Source organism: Oncorhynchus kisutch, linkage group LG8, assembly GCF_002021735.2.
Source record: "Oncorhynchus kisutch isolate 150728-3 linkage group LG8, Okis_V2, whole genome shotgun sequence".
In the NCBI taxonomy this organism is placed as follows: domain Eukaryota; kingdom Metazoa; phylum Chordata; class Actinopteri; order Salmoniformes; family Salmonidae; genus Oncorhynchus; species Oncorhynchus kisutch.
Window position 1 is genome coordinate 70,994,657 of NC_034181.2, and position 26,035 is coordinate 71,020,691.

A 26,035-nucleotide genomic window follows, 5' to 3' on the forward strand; every position below is an offset into this window, starting at 1 on the left:
CCTTGCTGTCTCTGCCTGGCCGGTTCCCGTCTTTCCACTGGGATTCTCTGCCTCTAACCCTATTACAGGGGCTGAGTTACTTACTCTCTCATGCCGTCCCTGGAAGGGGTGCGTCACCTGAGTGGGTTGATTCACTGTTGTGGTCATCCTGTCTGGGTTGGCGCCCCCCCCTTGGGATGTGCCTTGGCGGAGATCTTTGTGGGCTATACTCAGCCTTGTCTCAGGATGGTAAGTTGGTGGTTGAAGATATCCCTCTAGTGGTGTGGGTGCTGTGCTTTGGCAAAGTGGGTGGGGTTATATCCTTCCTGTTTGGCCCTGTCCGGGGGTGTCCTCGGATGGGGCCACAGAGTCTCCTGACTCCTTGCTGTCCCCAGTCCACCTGGCCATGCTGCTGCTCCAGTTTCAACTGTTCTGCCTTATTATTATTCGACCATGCTGGTCATTTATGAACATTTGAACATCTTGGCCATGTTCTGTTATCATTTCCACCCGGCACAGCCAGAAGAGGACTGGCCACCCCACATATGCTCTCTCTAATTCTCTCTTTCTTTCTCTCTCTCGGAGGACCTGAGCCCTAGGACCGTGCCCCAGGACTACCTGACATGATGACTCCTTGCTGTCCCCAGTCCACCTGACTGTGCTGCTGCTCCAGTTTCAACTGTTCTGCCTTATTATTATTCGACCATGCTGGTCATTTATGAACATTTGAACATCTTGGCCATGTTCTGTTATAATCTCCACCCGGCACAGCCAGAAGAGGACTGGCCACCCCACATATGCTCTCTCTAATTCTCTCTTTCTTTCTCTCTCTCAGAGGACCTGAGCCCTAGGACCGTGCCCCAGGACTACCTGACGTGATGACTCCTTGCTGTCCCCAGTCCACCTGACTGTGCTGCTGCTCCAGTTTCAACTGTTCTGCCTTATTATTATTCGACCATGCTGGTCATTTATGAACATTTGAACATCTTGGCCATGTTCTGTTATAATCTCCACCCGGCACAGCCAGAAGAGGACTGGCCACCCCACATAGCCTGGTTCCTCTCTAGGCTTCTTCCTAGGTTTTGGCCTTTCTAGGTAGTTTTTCCTAGCCACCGTGCTTCTACACCTGCATTGCTTGCTGTTTGGGGTTTTAGGCTGGGTTTCTGTACAGCACTTTGAGATATCAGTTGATGTACGCAGGGCTATATAAATACATTTGATTTGAAATTTGATTTGATTAATTACGGATAAATTATTTTATAGAATAGCATGTTTTATCAATTAATCCGGCATAGCCAAAGATACGACACATCTTATATAGCTCAAGTGAACAGCAAAACTGGTTTAAAATAACAAATAAAGCAACACCTCATAGCACAATGCATCTCCCCATGTGACCTACTTGTTGTGTGTTTGTACTGACATGTATGTGTAACTGATAGGTGCACACACACACTACATGTTCATGTTTCTAAATGTATGTCAATTGGAAAGTCTTTTGTATGTAATGTCTTTTTCATTATGTGCCGGACTCCAGTAAGACTAGTGGGGATTCTAATAAAATCTCAAATAGAAATCTGGAACTTTACTGGAACACTACTGAGGTGAGATATTTATGGCCATGAACAGCAGATGCTCAGGGTTCCAGTCCTCTACTCTGTATTCATTACTGATCTGCCCTTGTCTTCACCTGCCATCTCTGCCCTGAACACATGACACCAACAGTGGATGAGCACTCTGTGACCTCCATGGCCTCCACACTCAAGGAAAGGCGCTGATCAATACATTTAACATGAATATGTGTTTATTGACCATATTTGCCCTTGTCGAGGTTATCCTCTCATAAGTAGGCGTTACATAAATCCCCAATGACGTGTTCTATCAAATGTGCTTCTAAGCCTCGTAAACATCCGAGATTCCGCTGACTGAGGACTGACTGGGAATTGACTGGGCGCAAAAGACATCAGAACTTCTAATGCTAAACAAACACAGTTTTCTTGTCACTCACTATGTATGAACTAATCTAAACTCCTGACAAGACCAAAGTAGGACCACAGCAATCAAAGTAGACATGTTCAAACATGCCCTGGCAGCAGGTCAGATTCTGCAGGCTCTTGGTCTGAGATTTTTGGTCTATTTTTACCCTCTCCATGGTTTCTTCATTTAGCTCCAGGTTCACATTTCCCCCTTACGGCTCTCTAGGAGCCTTGGTTGCCCTAACCTCCTTTATATCCATCACCCGCCCTGCATGCCGGCCGGCCTACCCAAACGGTTATGAAGTTTTAATCACAAGTCTGGTTCAAACACTTAACTTACCATGGGCTTCAATCATGGTCTTCTTCGTGGTCTACAACACTTTCTTCCCATCTCATTTTCTACATTCTGCTATGTCCCTCCCTGGCTATTGCACTCTCTGTACTACTCTTCTCTAGCACCCTCTAACGGCAACCTGTGTCCTTACAGTACAGCATAGAGCTAGATAGAGGACTCATCTTTATATCTGTGCCATTATAACATCTGTGACAGCATAGGCAGCGCCGTTGAGGCTACAGCCCATAGGAATTCCCACCCAGTCGACGACTTTGACTACTTCTAAATGGCAGAAGCATGGTGGAAGCCCTCAATGGCAATGTTCATGCCAAAACTGGTTATATCCATGATGAGTCTTCTATCGCTATGGCTCACATCCCTATGTTCCTCTCAGAGGAACAGTCAGTGTAGTGATACAGCAGCCGATGGGGAACACAGATCTGAGAGTCTGCTATTTATTGTGCAGAAATTGGCAAAGGGGATGAGAGAGTCTCTTCTAGCTCCCTCTCCCTGCTTTCCTTCCCTCCCAGCCCAGAGAATGCAATTACTCAGTAACTGTAATAGAGTATCTACAAAACATGGGACAAACTTGTTTAAGTTGCCATGCAAGTGGTAAAAGTGCTTTTAGAGTTATGGGAGCAGTTTAGAATAAGAAAACATGTTTTTATTGTATGTACAGTATGTATGTTGTACAATATGTTTTTATATCAAATATGCAGCCATGTGGACAGAGTTACCAACTGTACAGCAGGTGTCCTGTTATAATGGGACATGCATAATAGTCTGTGTTATGTGTAAATCTACGTGTGACGCTGTCAATCCTTTCTTGGTCTTACAAAAAATGAGAAAAACCTTTGTGTGTACAGCAGCACAATAATGACATTACACAGACAAGATATTGAGAACGCTAAGCCACAGATGAGCAAAGTAAAGAAAATGATATCAATAGCCAGTGTGAAAACACAGAAAGACAAAAGGCAGACATTGTGATCTCTAAGCAACATCTACAGAGAGAGAGCGAGAGAGAGAGAGAGAGAGAGAGAGAGAGAGAGAGAGAGAGAGAGAGAGAGAGAGAGATAACGGAAATCATGTAGAATAAAGGGGTGGGAAAATGTGCTGCCCTTGATAGATGATCATGCTTGTGTTGCCTTGGTAACAAGCCCTGTTAGGTAACTAGGTTGCCATGGTGCCCATTTCTGCCAGTGATGGAGACCTGGCCTTCCTGTCCATGATCAAAGCTCACCAGCACAGAAAAGAACTCATAACACTGGACTGCACAGTGCTGCCCTCCAAGGCAAATGTATTCAGCCATTCACTGGACTCAATTGAAATTAGAGCCAAACACCTGGAACATGTACAATAACTGCACCTGCATGTCCATTGGTGATTTAATCTAGGGATACATTTGGCAACGATACAGAGTAGATACTGACACGAAGAAATAAACAACCAAACAACCAAATAAACAACCCAGCAAACACACAGCGAGACAACCTTGGATCCTCGGGTGGATGTCCTCAGTGTAATAAAAAAAAGAGAAACTGAACTTTTATACAATTCCAAATGAATTGTGTGAACAGAGTACAGCACACTCAAATTAACATATATTATGGAACCAGCCACGCAAATGAGATTAACTAGCTAATTTACAAACAGTGTAATTGCCACACAGATGGATTCTAGTCCAATGTTTCACAGGCCTTGTTCTGCTGCAGTAGCTGTATAGCAGAGCCCTAGTAGTCCTCTGGCCTTGGCCCATTGTCAGTGTGCCATATACACTGAAACACTAAATCATCTGGATAGGCTGATGGTAGTGACAGCTAAAAAATAGAAACTATCTTGCCAAGTTCAATGGGTTAATACAGGGCATATGCTTTGCTTGTCTCACAGCCTCCACATGTATTTTTCAGGAACATTTACTACTACTGTGAGTTTCTTGTAACTTTAACAGTGACTCAACCGTTGTAGGTGTGCTTGTGTGACTATGTGTGGGAGAGTTTCTCTGTTTGTTTTCAGGTGCAGCACCTCTGAGGTCATATCGTATTTGTCTGGATACTGCTTAAGCTAAATGTGTATATGTTTACCAGATTACTCTGGCTGACTCTCCTCTCTCAAGGTGATCTGACACAATCATCTGATTACAACTGCGCCCGTGTGAATGTAATTTTTCCAATGTTCTGATGTGTCCTCCTGTGCAGATGGTTTCCATGGTAACAGGGCCAGAGCAGCAAGCCGAATGCAGAGAGTATATGCATGCAATAAACATTAAAAACATGCACTGTTCAGATAAACGTGTGTATGTGAGAAATAAAAAACAATCAATTATTCACTCAAACAAAACATACAAGTACAAAACTCAAAGAGAGAACATATTTAATGACTTTTTATTTGTTTATGTATGTGGTTCTTTTTGTAAGGATCATCCAGAAGAGCTCAGCTAGAATACATATCTTGAAAGGGAACATAAGAATATGTACCTGTGTTCGTCGACAGATGGGGCTGGACAAATCAAAACAAACTGGCATTCTTCCAACATAGACTGAGTTGTGTGATCAATGCACATCGTATGTTCACACAGGCAGTTCTTTTATCATCTTAAAACCCCTTCGTATACAAGCACTAACTTCTAACAGTAACCAACCTCAGCACTAAGGTTGGTTAGTTGCATTCACTACTGAACATCTTTATACCTAATTTGACATATATTTTGGCAGATGTTGGAGTATATGATATACTGTACTGTGGTTTGCTGCTAAGAAAAAGAACAACTGTGGAAAAAACATGCAATTCCCATAGCAAACGTTTAGTAAACACTCTGATCCCTTAAGTATGGCACCATTGAAGAGGGAGGAGTCTCCCTGTTGCATAATTGTGGCCTGGACTGTTCCATGCTTCACTCCACCTCTTGGATAGGATTGTGTTTGTAGATCAGAAGTGTGCATTGGTATGGCAGTGTCGTTGTGTGTAAATACAGCCTCATGTCCACGTTGACTACTTCACTATAGGAGGAAAGCCTTTACTTGGCTGTTTCCTTTTAACCATATTAACTTAGCTAAGTAGTCTGGTCTAAAAACGGACTTTAGAAATACAAATGCTTTACATTATGCAGATGTGCACCCCAACCCCTTACTGATTAAATAGCAACATTTAAATAGCAAATATTCTCAATTCAAGTTCTACATAATGAAATACACTGGTCTGTTGTTCAGTGCAAGAGATCTTATCTACTAAACCCAATAGTTTAACCTGATGTCTAGTTTGGAGCGCTGGTTGAATGGTTTATTATACAGGCAGTGTACATATTGTCTGTGGCAGCATTTGTGAGCCAAATGAAGAGGTTATTAGTATTGCTAGACTAGTCATATATTCCATTATTAGGCCATCACCCTTCAGTAACTATGTGGTTAATGTATCTTTTGTGTGTTTTGAAATCCCATGTAGGAAATAATGTGTTGAATAATCCCCCTGGGAGTTGGTAAAAGGAAAATGTGACGACTTTGCAGAAAACTGCATTTTTCTTTATAATATGGGCATTCAGACTGAGTTAATGGAAGTGAGTTAAAACTGAGTTAAAACTGTTCCTCAGCCTCCCTCACTTACACATCTCAATGCCAATGATGGTATCTAGTACCACAGCTTGCTCATGCAACATATTGGTAATAACCTGGCTCTTTGACACATTAAGCCAGGTGACAAAGGAGATATTAGTCCATATTCTATAGCTAACTAGAAAAGCAAGGCCCAAAGCTTGTGAAAACATACGCTTGTGAAAACAGTGTGGAAATAGTGTAACACATACAGTACTGTTGAAAGAGAGTTCAGAAACCAACCAACTACTAGGTAGTTACAACATGGGTAATCATTTTGTTCTTATCCCATCAAAACCAGTTTTGCAATGACTTATATGAGTGCTTGATCTCTGTTAGTCTCATGGTCACATACTGTACATTAAGTACATGCATATCAAAACCTTTGTACCATACAGCCAATACATATTTCATCAAGAAATGCGTAAATTCTGTGTATAACTGGGGATAACATACTAATTTAAAGCACAATTACAGCTGAATCTAGGGCAAGTGACATTTTATGACATAAACAGACGTCACTGTTGCAGTCATGATCACTTTGCTGAATTCATTTTTTCTTACACTCAAACCTCAATGTGTAGAAAGTGATGGCATTCAACATTTCTCAATTAGTAAATATCTAAAAAAGGCAACTCAGATGTGGTGTGACAAAAACAGCCTGAAAACAAGTATTTGGCAAGTTTTAACTCAGGGATAAAATGACTGTGTTACTGGGGTCAACATGACACTTGATTATTTCTCCAACATAGTTACATGAAGTCAGACACAAGGAAGAGAAGCAGATATGCAACACTTATAGAAAACAAACAAACTTCAATAAACACGCACACAAGTACGCGCATACGCACACACAAAGACACACACACAACGTTCATTCTTACTCAAGTGTGTACAGCATGAAATCAACCAGTCATAGGTACAGCAGCCAATGAGAAAGGTGTGAGAACCACAACTCTTCTGGGTGACATTTAAGGCTGGGCAGGGGCTGGCAGCATGCCCAGCTGTCCACATCAGCACCCCCCTGGCACTGGTCATCTATGTACAACAAACAGACTAAGAGCATTATCAGTCGGGGGATGGGACGTTGTGGCCAACACACAGTGTGGTTGGGACACCATGGTTCATAACACAGACTGACTGGTCTGTGTTCTGTGATCGCCTGGCCCGGCCTGGGCGGGATGCTAGAGAGAAGAGAGACAGAAGTGTTATTACCCAGGGCCTGCTCCTGCTGGGCGAGGGCCTGCTGGGCGAGGGCCTGCTGGGTGAGGGCTTGGGTGAGAGTTAATGGTGGATGATGCTCAATGTGCAGAGGGAGGGGTAGAGATGAGATAACTTTAGAGGAGTAGAATGTGTGCCGCCGGGCTGGCATCCCATGGTAAACCAGCTAGTTTGACCATGCTTCACCCATGCTTAGCCAATGCATCACACCTCTTAGTGTAGACTGTCTGTATACATAGGTTGTTTTAAAGGGAAGTCTTATGAGTGTGTTCAAACCATGCTTTCATTTATAATCCCCTTTAGATGTTGTTGAGGGTTTAGTCGTCAACATGCTGTGCATTCTGCCATGCATCTTTCAGGCCACTCTGGGTTCAGACTTGATTTCACTCCTGTTTAAGACCTCCCATTCACTTCATTTTGGTTTCCAAAAAGCTTGGTACACCAGAGGAGAGAAAGGGAGAAATACATTCATATACATTCATATACATTCAATCCATTCAATGAAATACAGACCCTTCTGACAGGTTTCATACAAAATTTATTTCATGCTAGAGTTGTATTCTTGAACTCTTTTTTTCCTATTGATTTCATGTTGCATAACATTGTGCATGCAGTTGATTTCCCCCCATGTTCCTAATGGCAAATAATGATTTTATGTTTTAAAATATACACATATTTTTGCTGCTTTCATAGTAGCTAAAGGTTGTTGGGGAAAGATGGTCAGACATATCCTGACTCAACCAGATTCTTTATGATTTCTTTTCTAGTTCTCTTTAAAAAAATAACACTGTTCAAATTATATATTTAGTATGTGAGAGTAACAATGGTTCACTATGATAAGTTCTCCATAAATAATTGATCGTATACATCAATATGTATAGCAGTAGACAGAAACATAGATTTCTAATTTAGCCTAAATGATTCTTCTCATTAAGATCCAGGATCACAAGCATGCCAACATAAACAAGGTCAAACGTTATTTTAGCTTTTCACAACATAGAGAGCTTGCTGAAATATGTATATTCTCCATCTTTCTTCAAGTCTCTAGTTAGGAAATAGTGGTCAATATGACCAGAGCTGCCAGGTAACATGTACTCTGTACCACAAAGAAGAATAGGAAGAAATGTGAAAAGAAAACACTCTCTCATTGAACACCTTAATAGTCTGGCTACATAAATTGTATGCAAAAGTGAGGAATCGTTAAAAGAAAAATATATTCTTCATACGGATAGTCGTAATAGCTATAGTTTCTTTTTCTTTTTTACTAGTCCACCATGCAACTCATGCTAAATAAAAAGAGTCATGTTTAACTGATGGTATTGGGTGACATAAATGCCATTAGCAGTTATTCTTATTGTCCTCTACTTATTGATTTAATTCCACCCTTTCTGGCCATTCAGGCCAAGATGTCAGACCAATGTTCCTTTGTTATTTGTCTTTCTGTCCTCCTACAGTTCTTCATTGAGGAAAAAGTCCATACAAAAACAACAACGAAGAAAAGCAAAAAGGACTTCTTCGATCTTGATGTTTGAGAGAAAACCTGTCCTCCAAAGTGAGATGGGTGAGCTCACTGTAAGAAACCTCTGTATCTACTGTTTCTCTTCCTCACTGTGAATGTGGCCCTGTCAAGCCCTCCATCCGTGGAATCAAGAAACGTTGGAGAGGGAGATTTCTCCCAAAGCGTTGGTTTCTCCCACTCAGTCAGACTGTGGTGCGCCCCCCTCAGGTCACTCTGAGAACTTCTGCCTGCATATACTTAACTAAGACAGTCTCCTCTTTACAGGGATCTGTGGTAGAGAATACACGGGAGGGTTGGGTTGCTCAGCATCAGCCAGTCATTGTTCATTCTCAAAAGGATGGATGCATTTGAGAAAAGTAAGACAGTTGGGGTGGGGTGGGGGTGGGGGGGGGTTACAGAGAAAGAGGACCTCTAACATATGTTTTATAAATAAATAAAAAACTTGCTCTGTGGTGATCCAGGAGAGGGAGAGAAAACAAAGGACAGAGATACAGAGAAGTGAAAGAAAGAGACAAGCTGAGAGGACAGCAGAGGAACAGAGTGTGTGACTGGGCCAACTATCTGTTGGGTCGGAGCTGTGTTCATGCACACCACGTCCCTGAGGGGGAGCCACACCAACAGAGAAAGAGAGGATTGTAGCAGGATAGGAAGATCGACAGAATAAAAGACAGAGGAGCAGAACGGGAGAAGAAGTCAACCAAAACTGGGAAAATTGGACTTCTCTTTGAAGTAGCTACTTTGTGGTTGTGCTTGTGGTGAGAAGATACATTCTTTACCTTGTAAAAAAGTATTGTGAAATAGAATATAGATAAGCAAAAATATATATATTTACTACTGAATCTATTGATGGTTTGCCTTCAATAAAAACAAGACTAGGTCCAATAATTTAAGTGTTAGAGTACTTCACCTACAGTGAATATTCACAGCTGGGTCCTTTTCACCATTTGGATGGGCCACACAATAGTATTTAGAGATTATTATCTCCCATTCATAGGTGTAGGGTTTCAGATCTTTTGGAATCAAAAATTAAAGACTCTCTTCCCATTATCAGTTTTGAGAAGTTTACAGTTTACAGAGACAGAGAACAAGCAACACAGATAGATAACCACAGAAAAAAGAAGAGACGGAAGCGAAAAGCTGAAGACGGACAGCAAGGTCCAGAGGACAAAAATGGGACAGACCGATACAACACGGTGGAACAGGAGCTAGCTGCAGATGGGGTTCCTGTGGGTGGGTAACAAGGAGAAGGGCAGAGGTTTAGAGGGGACCCCAGGAGACCTGTGTCACTGATCCATGTCTACAGAATACTACGGGACACAACGTGGGCTGCAGGGCCCTGCAGACACTGACACCACTCTAGTACCAGCACCCCATGCCGGCAATGGTGCTAAGGCTATAAAGCATTTGGTAACCTTTGTTTGGGGAGAGACAGAGTTTCCGAGGTGTAGTGTAACAGTATGGGACCTCTATCTTTCAAGTAATTTCCTTTCACTATTTTTTCAAAATGTATAATGTTATTGATCACGGCCAATTGTACACATGTATTACCATTCATGTGTTCTCTGTTTGATTAAGGTCCTGGAAGCATGCAGAGAGCAGTTGGAGGAGGGGGGGGGGGGGCACGGCTCGGAAAGAGAATGCACATCAATGTATTTTCTAGCAGGGTTGAGAGCCCAACAGCCAATCTGGCTCCAGGCACTAACACTTATCTGACGCTTATTCAGCTAGTTCAACATCAAGATCATTTTGTGGTTAACAATATCAAATGGAGAAGAGAGACTGACAGTTTCCAGTCTGCTTTGTAATACTGTCTATAAGAGTGCTGGCACAGAGCCATATTCAGCTAGACTTCAACATGTATCTACTGCAGTCCAATTATATAGTGATCTTGTTACATAATCTTATGACATGCTGTTATTTAACAACAATAGCCTGTCATCTATTTGTGAAGCAATGATATAAAAATAGTTATTTGCTGAAGTTATTCAGTGTTAGACAAGAGGTAGGACGCTATTGAAAATGTATGACTTCCTTCTCACCATGCTTGTCATATACTGTAATACCATGTGGCCTCTCTTATTCCTCACCATACTTCACCCCTTACCACCAGCTACATTTCCTCTCCAATGCCAACCATCAGCTGGACAGGACATGCAGTGTTGAGTTAAAAGACAAGCACAACACATGCCAACATGGAGCAACAGAGAAACAGGTTCACTTTCCATTGGCAACATATACATAGACAATCACACACAGACACAGTCACAGACATACCATACACACACTCAGAAGCACATTCATAAACACATTACATAGAATATATAACAGTGAGGGCATGTGTACTCTTAGCTACTGTTAGTGATCATCCTACTTGATTCATGTAATGGATCAGTCTCATGATGTGGACACAGTGGATTACAGTTGTGTTTGTGTTATGGCGCTTGAGAGTCACTGAACTTGTCCACCCAAAACAGATCATGCTCACAAAGAGCGGTTCACTATGGGAGACAGTGGGAATGTGTGACCTTTCGACCAAAAAAAACTCCACTGTGCACTAGAAGAGGCAGGATAAAAAAATATGTGAAACTGTATACTGTATGGAGGCTGTAGCAGGTTCTGTCTTAGCTAGTGTCTGGGAACTTGGCTGGGAATGATGGCAGGTGAGATTTAGCAATGCTATTAGCCCATGACAACAATATACAGTATTATGTGCTTGTGATTCATCTCCCTACGCTCAAAGCAGCTAATTTAAGAAGCTGCGGATGACACAGGCATTATAGTTTGATACTGAAACAATTGTGGAAGCAGCTTTTTCTTCTTCTTTTTCAGAGTTGATTCATCATAGAAGCCTTTTGCTTGCACTTGTCCTGCCATTGCCTGGTGTAACTGTAGACTAGAGGATATGATGAAGGCCTGATGTTATTGTAGAGCATAAGGATAGTAAGGATCTCTCGGTGTGGTGAACAAGGCAATTCTTTGATTGTGCTATTCTTTAGTGTTAGAGGCTGGGGCGTCAGGTTGTGAGTGTGGCATGGCCATCCTCTTGGCCACATACCCACCCAGCTAGCTGCAGCAGAGGGTAGCCCTGGGGGCCCTGGGGGCCGAGCGGTGGGTATGGGGGCGCCGGCTCCGCCAGTGACCTCCCCTGGGAAGAGCCAGCTAACGGCCAATTAGACACAAGTCAAGGTTGGGGGGGATGATGAAAGGTGGAGTGATGGAGGGAGGAACAAACAGATCAGACAATGAGTGGAGGGAAAACAAGGAAAACAAACATACAACAGAGAAAAACAGAAAAAGGGAAAGTTAAGGTTGGCCGAGGGGGCAGTGTGATAGTCTCGGTGATAGTGAACAAACCAAATGGAGAGTATAGAACACACAGAGATGGAGAGGAGGGTTGGCATGGTAACGTAAAGAAACATTTTCAAGAAAATCCCAAAACAGAAAAACAAGACCACTAATTAGTGATTTGTTTATATATTTGTTCAGTAACTTATTTCATGCGGAAGTAAATAAATGAAAGTAAGAGTAATAAAGATGATTCAGTTTTAATGAAAGAGAGAGAGAAGAGTTGGACAGAGAAAAAGGCTAGCGTCCAAATGCCAAATAAGAATGTTGGGGATGATGTTTTTTGTTGTTGTTTTTTTTCCACCTTTATTTAACCAGGTAGGCTAGTTGAGAACACCTTTATTTAACCAGGTAGGCCAGTTGAGAACACCTTTATTTAACCAGGTAGGCCAGTTGAGAACACCTTTATTTAACCAGGTAGGCTAGTTGAGAACACCTTTATTTAACCAGGTAGGCCAGTTGAGAACACCTTTATTTAACCAGGTAGGCCAGTTGAGAACACCTTTATTTAACCAGGTAGGCCAGTTGAGAACACCTTTATTTAACCAGGTAGGCCAGTTGAGAACAAGTTCTCATTTACAACTGTGACCTGGCAGATGTTGTGTCGCTCAGCAGTAGTATGTGGGTGGGGGATCGAAAGTTGTTTGTGTTGGAAGCTGTATAGACAAAGATAGTAAAGACAAGACCTACTGTGAGAAAGCAACAACAAAAATGATGTGTGTGCTCTCTAAAGTGTCTTTTTGTGTCACGTTTCAGACTTACAGTACAGCTGTGCAGTTTCTCCTCCCTGAGTACACATGAAAGTGTGTTTGTGCTTGACTCTAAGTGTGTTCCCTGGGGTGTGTTCCCTGGGGTGTGTTCCCTGGGGTGTGTTCCCTGAGGTGTGTTCCCTGGGGTGTGTTCACTGGGGTGTGTGCCCTGAGGTGTGTTCCCTGGGGTGTGTTCCCTGGGGTGTGTTCCCTGGGGTGTGTTCCCTGAGGTGTGTTCCCTGAAATGTGTTCCCTGAAATGTGTTCCCTGAGGAAGTTGTGCCCTGAGATTTAAGCTCTGGGATGTGTGCCCCGATGTAGGGCCTGTGTCTAGGTGTGTCATATTACGTACCCTTCCTGACTCTGGCCGCCGTGTGGCCTGGCCGCCCGCCCATGGCCAGCAGGAAGCAGGGCTGCTGCTCGGACCGGTCAATAGGGCTTAAGATCTGGCCGTCGTCAGGTGACATGATCTGGTCTATGTGGGGACAGTCTTCATTGGCCAGCGCTGCTTTTTCTGCCTCCTTGGATGCCTCCTTGGCTGCCTCCTTGGCTGCCTCCTTGGCTGCCTCCTTGGCTGACTCCTTGGCTGACTCCTTGGTTAACTCCTTGGCTGCTTTCTTGGCTGACTCCTTGGACGTTTCCCCGTTCACTTTGGGATCTTGAAAAACAGCTTGTGGAGCTGAAACAGAGGGAGAAGAACTTAGTGGTGATTCCTCAATGGTGTGGAAGAGGATGTGTCAGCACCTCCATTTGTGTGCAAGCTTGGCTGTTTTTTTTTATCAACCAGGTTACACGGCTTTGAAGCACAACCATCAAACTTTTTCAAATGTCAAATAAACATTGACCTTTCCCAACTGCCCCAAATCCCATCCACTGGAGCTTCAACAAACAAAAACTCTTCAGACTTGCTGCTCAATTTGGCACAGAATATCTGCTTTCTTTGGTTTCCCAAATCCCTCACTCTCAAAACTAGCAAGCTCCTGTCCTGGAAATGTACCACCTGCCTTTCCAGACATAGCAGTGACTATTTACAGGTCAATAAAATAACCATAGTGCCACACGATTCTTCATCTTCAGTATGGTAAGTAAAGGTAGTGGAGTTCTAAGCCATTACCTTCTGTACATGACCAACTCAAAACAATGGAACAGGAAACACTACCATTTGATCATCCAGGCCTCACATGTCATACCTCGTGGGCCTTATAAGCATTACATCTCCAGACTGAACAACACAGCCCAGACCACCACTGTCACCGCTGTAGTAAAACATTATTTGTGGGTAACACTTGCAGATATTAGCAATGGTGTCTCTGCTGCATTGATGCTTCACCCCATTACACATTACAGTAATCCATCTGCTCTTGTCAGCGCAGCAGGCAGCACACAGACCCTAGCCAGCCACACAAAGCCATTGTACGTGTGACGCAGACCCTCTGGGATAGAGGGAGAGGAAGACGGGGAGAGAGAGTGGGAGATGAGTCACTTTCAACAGAATAGTTCAATGAATAGACACCATTCTTTAACTCCCTCACTTTTTCCCTCTCTGTTCCTCCCCTTCTCCCTATCCCTGTTGACTTTTGTCTTTTTTTCATCCCCCTCTCATCCCCTCATTCATCTTTTGGATATCTGTATCCAATTCATGGGCTCTATTGATTGGCTGTTGGCCTGGTAATCGTGCATGTCTGATGTGATGAAGTGGCAGAGGATTTGTCCAGATGGTGCCTCTTTACGGGAAAGAGAGGGAGAGTAAAGATGACACAGCAGTAATGACCATATCTCTGAGATCTGTCCATCACTGGCATCGTGGAGGACAACACTTCCAAAAGAAGCATGATGCATTCTGGTCATTTTGGTCAGCCATCACTACAGCCTGAAGCCATCTTACTCTCTACTTTCTACTGCACTAAGAACATTTCTCACAGAACCATACTCATCACTTCTCATTCAAATGTGTTGCCACACTGCACAACCACAGAAGAGATATACAGCGAGATACTGTATGTCAGTTAGCGGACCTGGTCCAGAAGTGTCTGTGTTGCACATGTGGTTAAAAACAGCTCACTGAATAAATGATGACAGCCATTTCAGAGTTTTTTTTTTTTTACTGCACTGGCTTGCTGACTGGAACGGCACTCTCATAGTCATCCCAATGGCATTTCACTGGGTCAACTCCCCACTGGTCCCTTAATGTTTGTCTGTGTGTTTTGACATTGATTAGTAAAAATGGATGTGTTCATCTGTTTAAACTTCGAAACAATAAGCACACACCATATTCAAGTATGCAACAAAGTAATGGATGTCATAAATAAGCAAGTAGCTACGTTGTGTGTGTGTGTGTGTGTGTGTGTGTGTGTGTGTGTGTGTGTGTGTGTGTGTGTGTGTGTGTGTGTGTGTGTGTGTGTGTGTGTGTGTGTGTGTGTGTGTGTGTGTGTGTGTGTGTGTGTGTGTGTGTTGATCACGTCAGCTGCTCAAGGGACCAGATTTATGAGGAGTACAGTACAGCATTTTAAAAGTTATGTAACTTTTCCCAGCTCTCTTATTCTGAGAAAGTGAGCTCCATAGATAGTGTAGACTGCTGTAAAAAGTAAATTGATGCATTGCATATTTGGCAATCCTAGTCTATTCCTCATCCTGATCAAACAGCCCATGCCTCATGTTCAAAGACTGGAGGACTCAGACAGAGTTCTCACTCCATGGGAGGCCATATATAGAGAATGCCAACTCATGTGCCAGAATCACAACATGCATTATTCATTTCCCCCTGAGCTGAACCCAACCCATCTTGAGGGCCCATGCTCAGCATATTCCTGAATGTGTGTGTATTCATGTGTTATTACATACATGTATCCCTTATAGTAACTTTGGAATAATGTCCATGTAATGTAAAGTGTTGCTCTAATGTCTGTCTGTTAAATTACCACTGATGAGCCATTGATGCCATTGAGCCATTGATGAGCTGGTCAAACTGTTTTCTGATTGGGTGCTAAATGAGTTTCAGATTGGCTGCATATTCCATCATTTTGCTTTGCAGCCCAGTGTGAATAATAGGAGAAGCAAGTGAATAACTGCAGTTCGTGGCAGAACCTGAGTCCTATTGTGCAATGTGCGTTGCTTGGACACTGTTGTCATGGCAACATGCATTGGCACAGAAAAAAGATTGGGGGAAATTAAATAAATGAGACATTAACAATGAGATAAGATGTTGGGAAGGTGAAAACAATCATTGTTTTTACCACCTCCAGAGAACGTACATTATGGCAGTGCCTGGTGAAACTCTAACTCCAATTGGTCAAGATCATAGAAGTAATGAGACTTATGCACATCCTGTATCATATGACTAGGCAAAGTCAGGAAGTGTGACCCTTGTTCATGTTTTTCCTCTCTCCTCCAGCAGACAGGTCATTATGTCACCTCTGGTTGTTCTCTCTGCAGGGAGTCAGGTCAGATGACAGGCCCTGATAGCTCAGCGTGTAGACGCCATCTGACAGGCTGCAAAGTAAAGGTGCAGATAGAGGTCAAGGTAATCTAAATGTGTTTGTTAAAAACAAATAACTATCACTGAATAGTATTGTTGGAATCTAATCAGAAGAGACACCTTGTTAGTGGGACATCTTGGATACATAACTCTCCAGGGAAAACATTCATTATAAAGTTAAAAGATTCTATTACAAACAGGAGTACAGCCAGTGAGCGAGGGGTGCAGTGTTTTTGTGTGTGTGTGTGTGAGTGCTGAGAGGGGTGTTAGTCATAGATGTAGCGTGGAATGATGCTTGGCCTTAACATGTGGCAGTAAATAAGGAGCCATCACCAGATGCACTCATGGCCACTTCAGGCCCTTGTGGCAGGGCATAAATACACACTACTCACACTATTTCATAGAAGAGGGAATTTCATGGAATCAGTTGGGCCCTATCCCTATTATGAGTCGGCGATGTACAGTACATCATCCTGTGAGTAACTGAGAATCCCCCCAAAGCTCCTTGTGCTCACCACAGCTGGCCTGGTCATCCAAGCAGAAAAACATGAAAGAGCAACACAGACATCATCCATCCAAGGGACTTCCTGAAAATTGATAGGTTCTCTGAGGGAAACCCCTACTCTCTGCTGTCTTTGTCCAACTTCCCCTATGAGTCACACAGGTTAGCCACACAGGTCTCCAGGCAAACAGGCTGTCCCTTTTATTGCAGTAATGCAATATCACTGGTGCAATGTTAGTTAAACAAGTTAACTGTGAAATAATGGCATTCGCTGTTAAATATATATGTATATATATATATATATATATATATATATATATATATAAACACTACCGGTCAAAAGTTTTAGAACACCTACTCATTCATGGGTTTTTCATTATTTGTACTATTTTCTACACTGTAGAATAATAGTGAAGACCTCAAAACTATGAAATAACACATATGGAATCATCTAGTAACCAAAAAAGTGTTAAACAAATCTAAATATATTTTATATTTGAGATTCTTTAAATAGCCACTCTTTGCCATGATGACAGCTTTACACACTCTTGGCATTCTCTCAACCAGCTTCACCTGGAATGCTTTTCCAACAGTCTTGAAGGAGTTCCCACATATGCTGAGCACTTGTTGGCTGCTTTTCTTTCATTCTGTGGTCCAACTCATCCCAAAATTGTCAATTTGGTTGAGGTTGGGGGATTGTGGAGGCCAGGTCATCTGATGCAGCACTCCATCACTCTCCTTCTGGGTAAAATAGCTCTTACACAGCCTGGGGGTGTGTTGGGTCATTGTCCTGTTGAAAAACAAATGACAGTCCCACTAAGCCCAAACCAGATGGGATGGTGTATCATTTCCGAATGCTGTGTTAGACATTAGACAATGTGTCTTGAATTCAAAATAATTCACAGACAGAGTAACCAGCAAAGCACCCACACACCATAACACCTCCTCCTCTGTGCTTTACAGTCGGAAATACACATGCGGAGATCATCCGTTCACCCACACCGCGTCTCACAAAGACAGTGATTCCAGACCAAAGGACAAATTTCCACTGGTCGAATGTCCATTGTTTGTGTTTCTTGGCCCATGCAAGTCTATTCTTCTTATTGGTGTCCTTTAGTAGTGGTTTCTTCACAGCAATGCAACTATGAAGGCCTCATTCAAACAGTCTCCTCTGAACCCTGAAATTTCCATCCCTAACTATAACATTTTCCGACAAGATATAACTGTCAAAGGGGGTGGTGTTGCAATCTACTGCAGAGATAGCCTGCAGAGTTCTGTCTTACTATCCAGGTCTGTACCCAAACAATTTGAGCTTCTACTTTTAAAAATCCACCTTTCCAGAAACAAGTCTCTCACCATTGCCGCTTGGAATAGACCACCCTCTGCCCCCAGCTGTGTCCTGGGCACCATATTTGAATTGATTGTCCCTCATCTATCTTCAGAGCTTGTGCTGCTAGGTGACCTAAACTGGGACATGCTTAACACCCCAGCGATCCCACAATCTAAGCTAGATGCCCTCAATCTCACACAAAATATCAATGAACCCACCAGGTACAACCCCAAATCCGTAAACACGGGCACCCTCATAGATATCATCCTAACCAACTTGCCCTCCAAATACACCTCTGCTGTTTTCAACCAAGATCTCAGCGATCTAAAACACTTCTGCGAGCAGGCCTTTCTAATCGACCTGGGCCGGGTATCCTGGAAGGATATTGACCTCATCCCGTCAGTAGAGGATGCCTGGTTGTTCTTAAAAGTGCCTTCCTCACCATCTTAAATAAGCATGCCCCATTCAAAAAAAATTGAGCCAGGAACAGATATAGCGCTTGGTTCACTCCCGACCTGACAGCCCTTGACCAGCACAAAAACATTGTGTGGCATACTGCATTAGCATCGAATAGTCCCTGTGATATGCAACCTTTCAGGGAAGTTAGGAACCAATATATACAGGCAGCTAGGAAATCTAAGGCTAGCCTTTTCAAGCAGAAATTTGCATCCTGTAGCACAGACTCAAAAAAGTTCTGGGACACTGTAAAGTCCATGGAGAATAAGAGCACATCCTCCCAGCTGCCCTCTGCACTGAGGTTAGGAAACACTGTCACCACCGATAAATCCACAATAATTGAGGATTTCAAGAAGCATTTTTCTACGGCTGGCCATGCTTTCCACTTGGCTACCCCTACCCCGATCAACAGCCCTCCACCTCCCACAGCAACTCGCCCAAGCCTCCCCCATTTCTCCTTCGCCCAAATCCAGATAGCTGATGTTCTGAAAGAGCTGCAAAATTTGGACCCCTACAAATCAGCCGGGCTAGACAATCTGGACCCCCTCTTTCTATGATGATCTGCCGAAATTGTTGCAACCCCTATTACTAGCCTGTTCAACATCTCTTTCGTATCGTCTGAGATTCCCAAAGATTGGAAAGCTGTCGCGGTCATCCCCCTCTACAAAGGGCGAGACACTCTAGACCCAAACTGCTACAGACCTATATCTATCCTACCCTGCCTTTCTAAGGTCTTCGAAAGCCAAGTTAACAAACAGATTACCGACCATTTCGAATCCCACCATACCTTCTCCGCTATGCAATCTGGTTTCAGAGCTGATCATGGGTGCAACTCAGCCACGCTCAAGGTCCTAAACAATATCATAACCGCTATCGATAAGAGACATTACTGTGCAGCTGTATTCATCAACCTGGCCAAGGCTTTCGGCTCTGTCATTCACCACATTCTTATCGGCAAACTCAACAGCCTTGGTTTCTCAAATGATTGCCTCGCCTGGTTCACCAAATACTTCTCTGATAGAGTTCAGTGTGTCAAATCGGAAGGCCTGTTGACCTCTGGAAGTCTCTATGGGGGTGCCACAGGGTTCAATTCTCGGGCCGACTCTCTTCTCTGAATATATCAATGATGTCGCTCTTGCTGTTGGTGATTCTCTGATCCACCTCTATGCAGACGACACCATTCTGTATACCTCTGGCCCTTCTTTGGACACTGTGTTAACTAACCTCCAGACGAGCTTTAATGCCATACATCTCTCCTTCTGTGGTCTCCTTAAATGCAAGTACAACTAAATGCATGCTCTTCAACCGATCGCTGCCTGCACCTGCCCGCCGGTCCAGCATCACTGCTCTGGACAGTTCTGACTTGTGGACAACTACAAATACCTAGGTGTCTGCTAGGACTGTAAACTCTCCTACCAGACTCACATTAAGCATCTCCAATCCAGAATTAAATCTCGAATCGTCTTCCTATTTCGCAACAAAGCATCCTTCAATCATGCTGCCAAACATAACCTTGTAAAACTGACCATCCTACCGATCCTCGACTTCGGCGATGTCATTTACAAAATAGCCTCCAACACTCTACTCAGCAAATTGGATGCAGTCTATCACAGTAACATCCATTTTGTCACCAAAGCCCCATATACTACCCACCACTGCGACCTGTACGCTCTCGTTGGCTGGCCCTCGCTTCATACTCATCGCCAAACCCACTGGCTCAAGGTTATCTACAAGTCCCTGCTAGGTAAAGCCCTGCCTTATCTCAGCTCACTGGTCACCATAGCAGCACCCACCCATAGCACGCGCTCCAGCAGGTATATCTCACTGGTCAACCCCAAAGCCAATTCTTCCTTTGGCCGCCTTTCCTTCCAGTTCTCTTCTGCCAATAACTGGAACAAACTGCAAAAATTACTGAAGCTGGAGACTCATATCTCCCTCACTAGCTTTAAGCACCAGCTGTCAGAGCACCTCACAGATCACTGCACCTGTACATAGTGTCACGGGATACTAGGAGCTGTGGGTGGAATCAGGCGCAGAGAGCAGGGTTCAGTAGATCGTCAATTTATTCTCCGGCGCACAAAACGGTCACACTAGCCTAAACACAGAACCAAATAGTCCAGAGAATACACATACGAAAACCAACATTCGACAGAGTAACAAAAAACAATCCCGCACAAAACAAGGGCGGGACAACCTACTATATATAAGGACGCTAATTAAACTAAAATACACACAGGTGAAACTAATAAGACAAAACCAACAGACAAACGAAAAAGAGATCCGTAGTGGCTAGTAGGACGGTGACGACGACCGCCGAGCACCGCCCGAACAGGCAGGGGAGCCAACTTCGGCGGAAGTCGTGACACATAGCCCATCTGTAAATAGCGTCATCCCCATACTGTATTTATTTATTAATCTTGCTCCTTTGCACCCCATTATCTCTACTTGCACATTCTTCTGCACATCTACCATTCCAGTGTTTAATTGCTATATTGTAATTACTTCAGCCACCATGACCTATTTATTGCCTTACCTCCCTTATCCTACCTCATTTGCACATACCGTATATAGATTTTTTCTACTGTATAATTGACTGTATGTTTGTTTATTCCATGTGTTACTCTGTGTTGTTGTATGTGTGAAACTGCTTTGCTTTATCTTGGTCAGGTCGCAGTTGCAAATGAGAACTTGTTCTCAACTAGCCTACCTGGTTAAATAAAGGTGTTCTCAACTAGCCTACCTGGTTAAATAAAGGTGTTCTCAACTAGCCTACCTGGTTAAATAAAGGTGTTCTCAACTAGCCTACCTGGTTAAATAAAGGTGTTCTCAACTAGCCTACCTGGTTAAATAAAGGTGTTCTCAACTAGCCTACCTGGTTAAATAAAGGTGTTCTCAACTAGCCTACCTGGTTAAATAAAGGTGTTCTCAACTAGCCTACCTGGTTAAATAAAGGTGTTCTCAACTAGCCTACCTGGTTAAATAAAGGTGTTCTCAACTAGCCTACCTGGTTAAATAAAGGTGTTCTCAACTAGCCTACCTGGTTAAATAAAGGTGTTCTCAACTAGCCTACCTGGTTAAATAAAGGTGTTCTCAACTAGCCTACCTGGTTAAATAAAGGTGTTCTCAACTAGCCTACCTGGTTAAATAAAGGTGTTCTCAACTAGCCTACCTGGTTAAATAAAGGTGTTCTCAACTAGCCTACCTGGTTAAATAAAGGTGTTCTCAACTAGCCTACCTGGTTAAATAAAGGTGTTCTCAACTAGCCTACCTGGTTAAATAAAGGTGTTCTCAACTAGCCTACCTGGTTAAATAAAGGTGTTCTCAACTAGCCTACCTGGTTAAATAAAGGTGTTCTCAACTAGCCTACCTGGTTAAATAAAGGTGTTCTCAACTAGCCTACCTGGTTAAATAAAGGTGTTCTCAACTAGCCTGCCTGGTTAAATAAAGGTGTTCTCAACTAGCCTACCTGGTTAAATAAAGGTGTTCTCAACTAGCCTACCTGGTTAAATAAAGGTGTTCTCAACTAGCCTGCCTGGTTAAATAAAGGTGTTCTCAACTAGCCTACCTGGTTAAATAAAGGTGTTCTCAACTAGCCTACCTGGTTAAATAAAGGTGTTCTCAACTAGCCTACCTGGTTAAATAAAGGTGTTCTCAACTAGCCTACCTGGTTAAATAAAGGTGTTCTCAACTAGCCTACCTGGTTAAATAAAGGTGTTCTCAACTAGCCTACCTGGTTAAATAAAGGTGTTCTCAACTAGCCTACCTAGTTAAATAAAGGTGTTCTCAACTAGCCTACCTGGTTAAATAAAGGTGTTCTCAACTAGCCTACCTGGTTAAATAAAGGTGTTCTCAACTAGCCTACCTGGTTAAATAAAGGTGTTCTCAACTAGCCTACCTGGTTAAATAAAGGTGTTCTCAACTAGCCTACCTGGTTAAATAAAGGTGTTCTCAACTAGCCTACCTGGTTAAATAAAGGTGTTCTCAACTAGCCTACCTGGTTAAATAAAGGTGTTCTCAACTAGCCTACCTGGTTAAATAAAGGTGTTCTCAACTAGCCTACCTGGTTAAATAAAGGTGTTCTCAACTAGCCTACCTGGTTAAATAAAGGTGTTCTCAACTAGCCTACCTGGTTAAATAAAGGTGTTCTCAACTAGCCTACCTGGTTAAATAAAGGTGTTCTCAACTAGCCTACCTGGTTAAATAAAGGTGTTCTCAACTAGCCTACCTGGTTAAATAAAGGTGTTCTCAACTAGCCTACCTGGTTAAATAAAGGTGTTCTCAACTAGCCTACCTGGTTAAATAAAGGTGTTCTCAACTAGCCTACCTGGTTAAATAAAGGTGTTCTCAACTAGCCTACCTGGTTAAATAAGGTGTTCTCAACTAGCCTACCTGGTTAAATAAAGGTGTTCTCAACTAGCCTACCTGGTTAAATAAAGGTGTTCTCAACTAGCCTACCCTGGTTAAATAAAGGTGTTCTCAACTAGCCTACCTGGTTAAATAAAGGTGTTCTCAACTAGCCTACCTGGTTAAATAAAGGTGTTCTCAACTAGCCTACCTGGTTAAATAAAGGTGTTCTCAACTAGCCTACCTGGTTAAATAAAGGTGTTCTCAACTAGCCTACCTGGTTAAATAAAGGTGTTCTCAACTAGCCTACCTGGTTAAATAAAGGTGTTCTCAACTAGCCTACCTGGTTAAATAAAGGTGTTCTCAACTAGCCTACCTGGTTAAATAAAGGTGTTCTCAACTAGCCTACCTGGTTAAATAAAGGTGTTCTCAACTAGCCTGCCTGGTTAAATAAAGGTGTTCTCAACTAGCCTACCTGGTTAAATAAAGGTGTTCTCAACTAGCCTACCTGGTTAAATAAAGGTGTTCTCAACTAGCCTACCTGGTTAAATAAAGGTGTTCTCAACTAGCCTACCTGGTTAAATAAAGGTGTTCTCAACTAGCCTACCTGGTTAAATAAAGGTGTTCTCAACTAGCCTACCTGGTTAAATAAAGGTGTTCTCAACTAGCCTACCTGGTTAAATAAAGGTGTTCTCAACTAGCCTACCTGGTTAAATAAAGGTGTTCTCAACTAGCCTACCTGGTTAAATAAAGGTGTTCTCAACTAGCCTACCTGGTTAAATAAAGGTGTTCTCAACTAGCCTACCTGGTTAAATAAAGGTGTTCTCAACTAGCCTACCTGGTTAAATAAAGGTGTTCTCAACTAGCCTACCTGGTTAAATAAAGGTGTTCTCAACTAGCCTACCTGGTTAAATAAAGGTGTTCTCAACTAGCCTACCTGGTTAAATAAAGGTGTTCTCAACTAGCCTACCTGGTTAAATAAAGGTGTTCTCAACTAGCCTACCTGGTTAAATAAAGGTGTTCTCAACTAGCCTACCTGGTTAAATAAAGGTGTTCTCAACTAGCCTACCTGGTTAAATAAAGGTGTTCTCAACTAGCCTACCTGGTTAAATAAAGGTGTTCTCAACTAGCCTACCTGGTTAAATAAAGGTGTTCTCAACTAGCCTACCTGGTTAAATAAAGGTGTTCTCAACTAGCCTACCTGGTTAAATAAAGGTGTTCTCAACTAGCCTACCTGGTTAAATAAAGGTGTTCTCAACTAGCCTACCTGGTTAAATAAAGGTGTTCTCAACTAGCCTACCTGGTTAAATAAAGGTGTTCTCAACTAGCCTACCTGGTTAAATAAAGGTGTTCTCAACTAGCCTACCTGGTTAAATAAAGGTGTTCTCAACTAGCCTACCTGGTTAAATAAAGGTGTTCTCAACTAGCCTACCTGGTTAAATAAAGGTGTTCTCAACTAGCCTACCTGGTTAAATAAAGGTGTTCTCAACTAGCCTACCTGGTTAAATAAAGGTGTTCTCAACTAGCCTACCTGGTTAAATAAAGGTGTTCTCAACTAGCCTACCTGGTTAAATAAAGGTGTTCTCAACTAGCCTACCTGGTTAAATAAAGGTGTTCTCAACTAGCCTACCTGGTTAAATAAAGGTGTTCTCAACTAGCCTACCTGGTTAAATAAAGGTGTTCTCAACTAGCCTACCTGGTTAAATAAAGGTGTTCTCAACTAGCCTACCTGGTTAAATAAAGGTGTTCTCAACTAGCCTACCTGGTTAAATAAAGGTGTTCTCAACTAGCCTACCTGGTTAAATAAAGGTGTTCTCAACTAGCCTACCTGGTTAAATAAAGGTGTTCTCAACTAGCCTACCTGGTTAAATAAAGGTGTTCTCAACTAGCCTACCTGGTTAAATAAAGGTGTTCTCAACTAGCCTACCTGGTTAAATAAAGGTGTTCTCAACTAGCCTACCTGGTTAAATAAAGGTGTTCTCAACTAGCCTACCTGGTTAAATAAAGGTGTTCTCAACTAGCCTACCTGGTTAAATAAAGGTGTTCTCAACTAGCCTACCTGGTTAAATAAAGGTGTTCTCAACTAGCCTACCTGGTTAAATAAAGGTGTTCTCAACTAGCCTACCTGGTTAAATAAAGGTGTTCTCAACTAGCCTACCTGGTTAAATAAAGGTGTTCTCAACTAGCCTACCTGGTTAAATAAAGGTGTTCTCAACTAGCCTACCTGGTTAAATAAAGGTGTTCTCAACTAGCCTACCTGGTTAAATAAAGGTGTTCTCAACTAGCCTACCTGGTTAAATAAAGGTGTTCTCAACTAGCCTACCTGGTTAAATAAAGGTGTTCTCAACTAGCCTACCTGGTTAAATAAAGGTGTTCTCAACTAGCCTACCTGGTTAAATAAAGGTGTTCTCAACTAGCCTACCTGGTTAAATAAAGGTGTTCTCAACTAGCCTACCTGGTTAAATAAAGGTGTTCTCAACTAGCCTACCTGGTTAAATAAAGGTGTTCTCAACTAGCCTACCTGGTTAAATAAAGGTGTTCTCAACTAGCCTACCTGGTTAAATAAAGGTGTTCTCAACTAGCCTACCTGGTTAAATAAAGGTGTTCTCAACTAGCCTACCTGGTTAAATAAAGGTGTTCTCAACTAGCCTACCTGGTTAAATAAAGGTGTTCTCAACTAGCCTACCTGGTTAAATAAAGGTGTTCTCAACTAGCCTACCTGGTTAAATAAAGGTGGAATAAAAATTAATATAATAAAAAACAGCTGATGCTGAGAAGTGTCTGTTACTTGAACTCTGTGAAGCATTTATTTGGGCTGCTGGTAACTCTAATGAACATCCTCTGCAGCAGAGGTAATTCTGGGTCTTCCATTCCGGTGGCAGTCCTCATGAGAGCCAGTTTCATCATAGCGCTTGATGGTTTTTGCGACTGCACTTGAAGAAACTTTCAAAGTTCTTGAAATGTTCCATATTGACTGACCTTCGTGTCTTAAAGTAATGATGGACTGTCATTTCTCTTTGCTTATTTGAGCTGTTCTTGCCATAATATGGACTTGGTCTTTTACCAATAGGGCTATCTTCTGTATACCACCCCACCGTGTCACAACACAACTGATTGGCTCAAACGTATTAAGAAGGAAATAAATTCCACAAATTAACTTTAAGAAGGCACACCTGTTAATTGAAATGCATTCCAGGTGACTACCCCATGAAGCTGGTT

General features: G+C 42.6%; 1 protein-coding gene across 3 annotated transcripts in view; it reads right to left on the reverse strand.

Annotated features, from left to right (window-relative positions):
- Positions 1–5,115: 5,115 nt before the first annotated feature.
- Positions 5,116–26,035, reverse strand: part of LOC109895344 (potassium voltage-gated channel subfamily C member 1) — a 39,925-nt gene continuing 19,005 nt past the window's right edge. The window contains exons 3-4 of one of the 3 annotated variants that reach the window (XM_031831070.1): positions 13,062–13,388; positions 5,116–7,060 (exon numbers count right to left, since the gene is read on the reverse strand). In XM_031831070.1, coding sequence (XP_031686930.1) covers positions 6,945–7,060; positions 13,062–13,388 — 443 coding nt within the window. In that variant the 3' untranslated portion in view covers positions 5,116–6,944. Of the gene's footprint in view, positions 7,061–7,580; positions 11,776–13,061; positions 13,389–26,035 lie in introns of those variants that run through there. The other 2 variants (XM_020488974.2, XM_020488975.2) reach the window with 2 other exon arrangements.